Here is a 9,414-nt window from a genome sequence, read left to right as displayed (position 1 = left end):
AAGTAACTGGTGAAGCCAGATTTCAGTCCATAGTCATCTTCAGAGCCTGTAATCTATATTATACTGTCTCTGTGATCCTGTTAAATAATGTTGCATAAACAGTATGACAAAGACTGCAAGATACCCCTTCATATCCCACTTGCTGGGCACATGGCTGTCAGAATAAGGACTACATTTCCCAAAGTCCCTTGCAGCTGGGTCTAACCATGTAACTTAGTTCTGGCCAATGGGATATAAACAGAAATATTATGTATTCCTTTGGCATTTTTCCCTCTCTCTCTCTCTCAATCTCTCTTTTGTTTCTTCCTCTTCCTGCTTTCTAGAATGCAGATGCTGTCCTTTGGACCATGAGGTGGAGGCCATAAACAGTATAAGAAGAAGATGGCACAAGCCTGTACAACCAACATCAGGGAGAACCTTGCCACCCTGAACCACCCACCGAGAGCTGCGCGTGAGAGAGGAATGAGCTGCTATCCCACTTCCATCATCGATAATTCTGGTTGTCCATCATTTGTAGCCAAGCATAACCTAACGTGTGCACACATATGGGTGTGCACATGCCTAAAAACATGCCTGCAAGGATGTCCATCATCCTGTCAACAGTGACTGCCGCAGGAGTGCAGGGTTTGTAGTGGTTTTTATGTTATCTTTATCGTTCTCTGGGTACATGGGCCACTTCTTACAAAAGCACTACATCAAAGAAAAATATAGCATAATAACCTCTACCTTCTGCCCTACAGTTTTGGTTCAGTGGCCAAATTCTCACCTGCCCTCAGCCCATCCGTAGCATTGTGACTCTGGCTGACAGCTCACCATGACTCCAGCTGACAGCTCACGTGACTCCGGGTGACAGCTCACCATGACTCCGGGTGACAGCTCACCGTGACTCCGGCTGACAGCTCACCGTGACTCCGGGTGACAGCTCACCGTGACTCTGGCTGACAGCTCACCGTGACTCCAGGGGACAGCTCACCGTGACTCCGGCTGACAGCTCACTGTGACTCCGGGTGACAGCTCACCATGATTCCGGGTGACAGCTCACCGTGACACTGGCTGACAGCTCACCGTGACTCCGGCTGACAGCTCACCGTGACTCCGGGTGACAGCTCACCGTGACTCAGGCTGACAGCTCACCGTGACTCCAGGTGACAGCTCACCGTGACTCCGGCTGACAGCTCTCTGGGGCACACTTCTGTCTTGCCTCCATTGAGGTTCAAGCTCACATCTGCAAATATACATTTGCAGTACACCATCATTTTAGGAGGGAGAAGAAATATTAGCTCCATGCCCTCCTCCCCAAGGAGGAGAAGAAAACCAGAAAATCAAGCTAGTGTCTCCAAAGAGAAGACAGATGGAAATATGCTTGGAGTTCATTCATTTATTCAATAAATATTGAAGGAGGGCCTATATCTGTCCCAAGCTCTGCTCTAGGTGTGGGGATACAGCAGTAAGCAGGAAGGAGTCTTTGTTGTCATGAGTGCACAGCCTAGAGAAAGGGACAGATGTCACCCAGCGCACACTGAGAGGCCTCCATGTTACCCTGCCATGTCGAGCTGGTCTGTGTTTGAACCCATCTGTTGGTGACAGTTCTGCTTTCCAGAAGATCTCAATGTCTCATTGCCTCCTTCAATCACTGCAAAAACCTTTTCTGTGTGCCTAGAAGCTCCAGGTTGTAAACTGGGAATTTAAAAGGCAAGCAGCATCATCTGTTCTCAAGATGCAGCCAGTCTGATGGGAGTGGCAGCACTAAAAATGGCAGCAGCTGGGACTTTCCTGGTGGTCCAGTGGTTAAGAATCCACCTTGCAATTCAGGGGACAAGGGTTTGATACCTGATGGGGGAACTAACATCCCACATGCTGTGGAGCAACTAAGCCTGAGCACCACAACTACTGAGCCCCCGAGTCACAACTAGAGTCTGTGCGCTTCAACGTTTAACATCCCACAGTATGCACTGAAGAAAATTAATTTAAAAATTAAAACATGAACGGCTGCCACCAAGTCAGACAGGAGTCAGATCCCCCACAGGCCTCTGTCTAAAGACCAAAAGGAGCCCTCCACTTGTCTGGAGAAGGGGCGCCAAAAAGGCTTTGGGGCCACAGGGGCTGAGCTAAGTTCTGAGAGTGAATGAAAGCCACTGGGCTATGTCTCAGGGCCAGTGAAAAGGATTCCACCTGAAGCACAGGCATCAGCAGTAGTAAAATTCCTGGGGACCCTTTATCAGTCAGGTATGCCAAAGCCTTTGACTGTGTGGATCACAATAAACTGGAAAATTCTGAAACAGATGGGAATACCAGACCATCTGACCTGCCTCTTGAGAAATTTGTATGCAGGTCAGGAAGCAACAGTTAAAACTGGACATGGAACAACAGACTGGTTCCAAATAGGAAAAGGAGTACGTCAAGGCTGTATATTGTCACCCTGCTTATTTAACTTATATGTAGAGTACATCATGAGAAACGCTGGGCTGGAAGAAGCACAAGCTGGAATCAAGATTGCCGGGAAAAATATCAATAACCTCAGATATGCAGATGACACCACCCTTATGGCAGAAAGTGAAGAGGAAATCAAAAGCCTCTTGATGAAAGTGAAAGAGGAGAGTGAAAAAGTTGGCTTAAAGCTCAACATTCAGAAAACAAAGATCATGGCATCTGGTCCCATCACTTCATGGGAAATAGATGGGGAAACAGTGGAAACCGTGTCAGACTTTATTTCTTTGGGCTTCAAAATCACTGCAGATGGTGACTACAGCCATGAAATTAAAAGACGTTTACTCCTTGGAAGGAAAGTTATGACCAACCTGGATAGCATATTCAAAAGCAGAGACATTACTTTGCCAACAAAGGTTCATCTAGTCAAGGCTATGGTTTTTCCAGTGGTCATGTGTGGATGTAAGAGTTGGACTGTGAAGAAAGCTGAGCGCCGAAGAATTGATGCTTTTGAACTGTGGTGTTGGAGAAGACTCTTGAGAGTCCCTTGGACTGCAAGGAGATCCAACCAGTCCATTCTGAAGGAGATCAGCCCTGGGATTTCTTTGGAAGGAATGGCGCTAAAGCTGAAACTCCAGTACTTTGGCCACCTCATGCCAAGAGTTGACTCATTGGAAAAGACTGTGATGCTGGGAGGGATTGGGGGCAGGAGGAGAAGGGGACGACAGAGGATGAGATGGCTGGATGGCATCACTGACTCGATGGATGTGAGTCTGAGTGAACTCCGGGAGTTTGTGATGGACAGGGAGGCCTGGCGTGCTGCGCTTCATGGGGTCGCAAAGAGTTGGACACGACTGAGCAACTGAACTGAACTGATACCAGAAGACTCAGCTAAAGTCTAAAGATAGGATTCTGCCATCCATGAGATGAACAGATGAGCTGGGCTTCCTAATCCTGAAATGTGGCTGGAGTTAAGGGGGAAAAACAGGGTTGGGGGAGGGGGTCTGCTCAGCTGCTCGTCCCCGCCTGGTCCCGCAGACTCATGTGTGAGCCCTACAGGACAGGCAGAGGCTGGAGGAGTGGTTTTCCTGGGGCTGCGTGAAACCTGGGGACAAGAGGAGCTTGCTGAATGGACAAGCAGTGACCCCGCTGGTGGGAGGGGGAGACAGTTTGGCAGTAGCTGTTAAAATGTAAAACCTTCAAATATCGGGACTCAGTGGTTCTGTTTCTCAATATGTCCCTTAGAGGAGCACCCACACCGGCCTATGGGGATGCCCATAAAGCACGGTGACTCCAGCATTGTTTGTCATTTCTACACAAACAAGACAAAACAGCAACAAATATAGAAGGAGAGGAAGCCACTTCAAGGCTGGTCTATAAATAAACCTGTGTTTGATATTATGCAGTAATATGCAAAACAAGAAGAGTGTGAAACTAACATTGTAAAGTAACTATACTCCAGTGGGAAAAAAAAAATTAAAAACCCTCATGAAACATAAAATAAGTTGCATATGTTACTACATTTCAAAAAAAAAAAAAAGAAAACTGTGGTGGTGTTATGTACTGACATGGAAAAATCCATAACACACACCCATGGGTAAAAAAAAAGGGTAAGTTGTGGAATAAAAGAGTATGATACCATCACATCATCAGGAAACAGTAATCAATTGTTCCCATAGAAACTGTATAGAAGAGAGCCTGGAAACATAAATGCCAAATTGACAGCATAAATCTGTGCTGGGGAAAGGGAAACAAGAATCACTGCTGGGGAACCCCTGTCTTTACTGCTCTGGCTTGTTTAGAAAGGCAATGTATTTGTGCATGACTTGTGTAACCTTAAAGATTTTTTTTTTCAAATATTAAAATATATTAGCAGTTGATGGCTGGCAGTCTCCCCTTTTCCTAGGCTCCAAGGAACAGAATTCCTACTCCAGGATCACCCCAAACCACCCCCTCCCCACAGCATGGGCCTCACCTGGCTCTGCACCCACACCCATCCCAGAGGCCAGGCCCTCACCGTCCCCTTTCAAAGATTCCATTACAGTTGTTGGCAGCACCTTGACATTTGTTCACCCAGAGCTAACTGCAGGGCAATTCTACAATTACAGTGGAGTCTTATTTTTTCAATCAAGAGAAAGGTTGAACTTGTAATGTTAACATTCAACCTGGTGTAAAAACATTTCAACCCAAAGACTTTAGAAATTGATTTTTGTGGTGAGCAACCTGGGAAACATTTGTTAAAAAGTTGCTCATGTTTTGAACTATGAACTGGTAAGAGGTGGTGTGGGTGTTCATTGAGAGTAGTGGTTCTCAAAGGGTGGCCCCCAGAACAGCAACATCTGGGAATCTGTTAGATATGCACATAGTCAGGCCCCACCCAGACATACGGAATCAGAAACTCAGAGAGGGACGGCCCAGCAGTCGGTGTATTGACAGGCCCTCCCGGATGATTCAAGGGCACACCAAGTTTGAGAATCTCTGATTTATACAGCGAGATATAAATGGCCTCTGGGACAGCTGATCTGTGCATCTATGGAGTAATAGCCTGAGCTAAACTCTGGTCACATTTCTACTCTCCTTCAGATCTCAGCTGAATCATCACTTTCCCAGGAAACATTTTCCAGTTCTATGCTTCCATCACCTCCTGTATCACAGGCATATGTTACATTTATTTGTATGCACCTTAGATTAATATTTGTCCCTCACTACGTCACACACACACACCCTAATCTACTTGAGGAGACTAGCATGCCAGGCACATGGCAAGCACTTCACACATTTGTGAATAAATGAATGAATGAACAAATGCTTCATAGAGAGTTTTCTCCTGACTTTTCAATACATTTCAACAAACAGATAATGAAGATCATCACTATTTTGCCTGACCAGCATTCCCACTGCCAGCCATAAGCCAAGCTCATCACTACACTCACAGGTCAGGCGAGCAGGCTCTCACTCGACTCCAGTCTCATGTCAGCCTACTTGGTGAATTTCCTTTAACTACCATATCCATTCAAATTACAGATCACAACGATTAGTATCTGATTAGCATTTTACAATGGCACCCCACTCCAGTACCCTTGCCTGGAAAATCCCATGGACAGAGGAGCCTGGTAGGCTGCAGTCCATGGGGTCGCTAAGAATCGGACATGACTGAGCAACTTTACTCTGACTTTTCACTTTTCATGCATTGGAGAAGGAAATGGCAACCCACTCCAGTGTTCTTGCCTAGAGAATCCCAGGGATGGGGGAGCCTGGTGGGCTGCCATCTATGGGGTTGCACAGGGTCAGACACGACTAAAGCGACTTAGCAGCAGCAGCAGCAGCAGCATTTTACAGTTTCCAGAGTGCCTCTACTTAAATGAAAATATTAGCAATCATCTATTGGTGTCTTTCGTACCAGGTGCTGAAGTGATTCCTATGAGTATGACAGAGATATTTGTTATTTACTCTATGTCTTCATGGAAGGAGAAAGCCAGAGGTGGAGGGGCTGAAGTAACTGGAGGTGCACAATTTCTCAGCTCCTAAGTGCAGGCATGGGATTTGACCCCTGATTCTGGCTGATTCTGTGACCTATGCCCTGTGCTCTAATGCTCTCTACTTATCTCTTATTCACAGACCCTCAGGTATTTGGATTCCATAACTGCTGCTTCCAGGTCACTTCTCCATGTCACTCCTTCTTCTCACAGCATGCAATGAGAAAAAGTGTGTATTCCAGAGAGAAGATGAGCTCTGGACACAGACTGGGTTTAAATCCAAGCTGTGTGAAAGTACAAGTCGCTCAGTCATGTCCAACTCTTTGCAACCCATAGATAATAGTCCATGGAATTCTCCAGGCCAGAATACTGGAGTGGGTAGCCTTTCCCTTCTCCAGGGGATCTTCACAACCCAGGGATTGAAGCAGGGTCTCTCACATTGCAGTAAGATTCTTTACCAGCTGAGACACAAGAGAAGCCCGAGAATACTGGAGTGGGTAACCTATCCCTTTTCCAGAGGATCTTCCGAACCTAGGAATTGAACCGGGGTCTCCTGCATTGCAGGCAGATTTTTTACCACTGAGTCACCAGGGAGGCCCCCTCAAATGGTTGCTATGAGAACCAAATATGGCTGTGTATGTACTGGCATACTTAGCATAAGTAATAATCAATGCTAACTATATTACTGTATCTATTTCGAGTTCTTTATACATCAACTCTGATCTCTAGACACCTTTCAAGGCTGCATGTAATCTAGGCTCTTTTCCTAACATTTCTCTTTATTCTACAAAGGTTCATCTTTTTGTTCTCCCAGGACAGGACATATGATAATCATTGCCACTGCCCTATTTCCAACTATAAAATGGGTGGATGCACTTTGAGAAATAAAATCAAACAACACACAAAACTACAGAGGAAAGGAAAAAAATTTCCAGATTACAGCCCCTCACCCACCTAAGAAATAACCACTATAAAACATCCTTTCTTACTTCTGTGTGCGTATGTGTGTGTGTGTAATTATGCCTAGAAAGTGTTCTGAAATCTGGTTTCTTTCACTTAATAATATTGAATAGACATCTTTTTATGTCAGTAAATATTGATCATGTCACCATTTATAACAGTTGCATAGTATGGTTTACTAAAATATGTTCTACTGATAGATTGTATTGGATAACTAGTGCTACATAACCATCCTCAAACTCAGTGACTTAAAACAATTATAAGCAATATACATATTCTGTATAAATTATACACATTCTATGTAAATTTCATTTATATATCACATGTCTGCAGGTTGGCCTGGAGTTTGGCTGACCTAGCCTGGCCTCAGCTGGGCAACTCTGCTTGATCTATAGCTGCTCTATTTAGAGATTAGCAAGAATGGCTCTTCTCCGTGTATCTCTTTATCCTCTCTCTGGGGCCAAAGAGCCAGCTGAGGAATGCTAGAGAGAATACAAAAACACAGGCGGGAAAGCAGAAACACTTGAAGCCTCTTAAAATTTAGGCTTAATGTCACTTCTGCCCACATATCACTGATCAAAGCATACACATGGCCAAGCCCAAAGTCACAGGGTGGGGAAACAGGTATTGCTTATAATGACGACATATACAGATGGAGGTGAAGAGGCCAACCATTCAATCTATTATACAGATAACTAGTATGGTTGTTCAGCTGCTACGCTGTGTATGACTCTTTGTGACCCCATGGACTGCACCACGCCAGGTTCCTCTGTCCTTTACTCTCTCTCAGAGTTTGCTCAAACTCATATCCACTGAGTAGGTGATGCTATCTAACCATCTCATCCTCTGCTGCCCCCTTCTCCTGTTGCCTTCAACCTTTCCCAATATGATATTTTGGGCTTTTTCCAATGAGTCAGATCTTCACATCAGTGGCCAAAGTACTGGAGCTTCAGCTTCAGTATCAGCTCTTCCAATGAGTATTCAGGGTTGATTTCCTTTAGGATTGATTGGTTTGATCTCCTTGCAGTCCAAGGGACTCATAGTTTCCAATTTTTTCTTATTATGAGCCACTATGAACCTCTTTGAAGGTATATTTTTGTTTACATGTTCAATTTCTTCTTGTAGTAAATTTCTAAAGACCAATTGTTATGTCAAAGTGCATATGCATTTTGAATACTGAGACATATTATCTAATATTATTCCAAAAAGGTTGTATACTCCAAGTAACACTGTATAAGGTGCTAATTTTCTCACTTTGGCCACTACTAGGTTTTGTCATCTAAAAAAAAACTTCGCTCTGATAGAGGAAATATGACATCCTAATTTTATTACATTTCTTTGATGATTAGTGAGGTTAGAAATATTTTTATGTTTGTTGGCCTTTTAGATATATATTTTTTGAACGACTTCTTCATTGTCTTTACTTCAACTCACTCTTTTTTGAATAAAATCATTTTCACAAAACTAGGATGAAGTCACCACTAGCTTCTCTTAACCCAGCCCTTATGGAATTCTGTATACTGTCACCTCACCACCATCTCCTTTACTGAGAAGAATGCAATCAGCCAAGTTGGCAAGAAAACAAAGCATTGGAGCATTCATGCCCTTCATTTGACTGGGAAAAAGTCAAGGATATGAGATAGCTATGGGTCTGAACCTGGAACCAATCCTCTATGAAGGGTAACAATTCTTGCTCCTGATGATGCTGACTCAGAAGGAAGAGGCCTGCTAAAAATCACAATTTTATTTTTTTTCAAAGGAAGGGAAAATTCCTCTATAACCAGTGTCATGGGATATCTAAATGGTTTCCAGTTAAGGGCATTTTTATTAAAATATATGCACATCTAAAACCACAGTCCCAGTTGGCAGGTTCTAGAAAGAAACTGGTAAATCCTATATCCTAGTGTGGTTAGAAATGCTTTGAACTCAGAAAAGAATGTCAAGAGATGCTTCCTTCCCATCCCTCTGCCTTCTTCCAGATCGCCTGACAGGAGATTTGAGAGTTGGGGAGACTGGAATGATTGGGCTGGAAGCCGAATGGCATGAGAATGCCAACGACAATATAAGCTTATACCAACATAGCACTTTTTAGATGCCTGGCATTGCTCTATGAATTTTACTTGTATGTTAACTCATTTAATCTTAACAAATATGAAATAGGTACTACAGGCAGACCTCATTTTTTTTCATTCAAAAAGTAGAATTCTTTTTTTTGTGTGTGTGATTCAGTTATACATATACACATATATTATTTTTGAAATTATTTTCCATTATAGGCTATTACAAGATATCGACTGTGATTCCCTGTGCTATACAGTAAACCTTTGTTGCTTGTTGTATATCTATTCTTCTAAATTAGAAATCTAGCATTCTATTCATACTAAGTCAAACAAGTGGCATTAAAATGTCATAAATTTTTAGTTAGGCAAAAATTTATAAGTTTTCTAAAATATATTATCATACATATCATTCATATATATGTATGCAAAAGTTTTTCTATTATGCTTGATAAAGGCTTGAGAAAGAACATCTAATAAAAGGAGAGATGGAG

At 43.3% G+C, this 9,414-nt stretch overlaps 1 protein-coding gene across 1 annotated transcript in view; it reads right to left on the bottom strand.

The window, feature by feature from the left end:
- Window positions 1-1,109: 1,109 nt before the first annotated feature.
- Window positions 1,110-9,414, bottom strand: part of PRMT3 (protein arginine methyltransferase 3) — a 153,342-nt gene continuing 145,037 nt past the window's right edge. Inside the window, exon 16 of the mRNA XM_055581347.1 lies at window positions 1,110-1,225. Coding sequence (XP_055437322.1) covers window positions 1,131-1,225 — 95 coding nt within the window. The 3' untranslated portion in view covers window positions 1,110-1,130. The remainder of the gene's footprint in view (window positions 1,226-9,414) is intronic.

Source organism: Bubalus kerabau, chromosome 5, assembly GCF_029407905.1.
Source record: "Bubalus kerabau isolate K-KA32 ecotype Philippines breed swamp buffalo chromosome 5, PCC_UOA_SB_1v2, whole genome shotgun sequence".
NCBI classification, from domain to species: domain Eukaryota; kingdom Metazoa; phylum Chordata; class Mammalia; order Artiodactyla; family Bovidae; genus Bubalus; species Bubalus kerabau.
The sequence above is the reverse complement of the archived record's forward strand: the minus strand, read 5'-3'. Positions and strand labels throughout refer to the sequence as shown.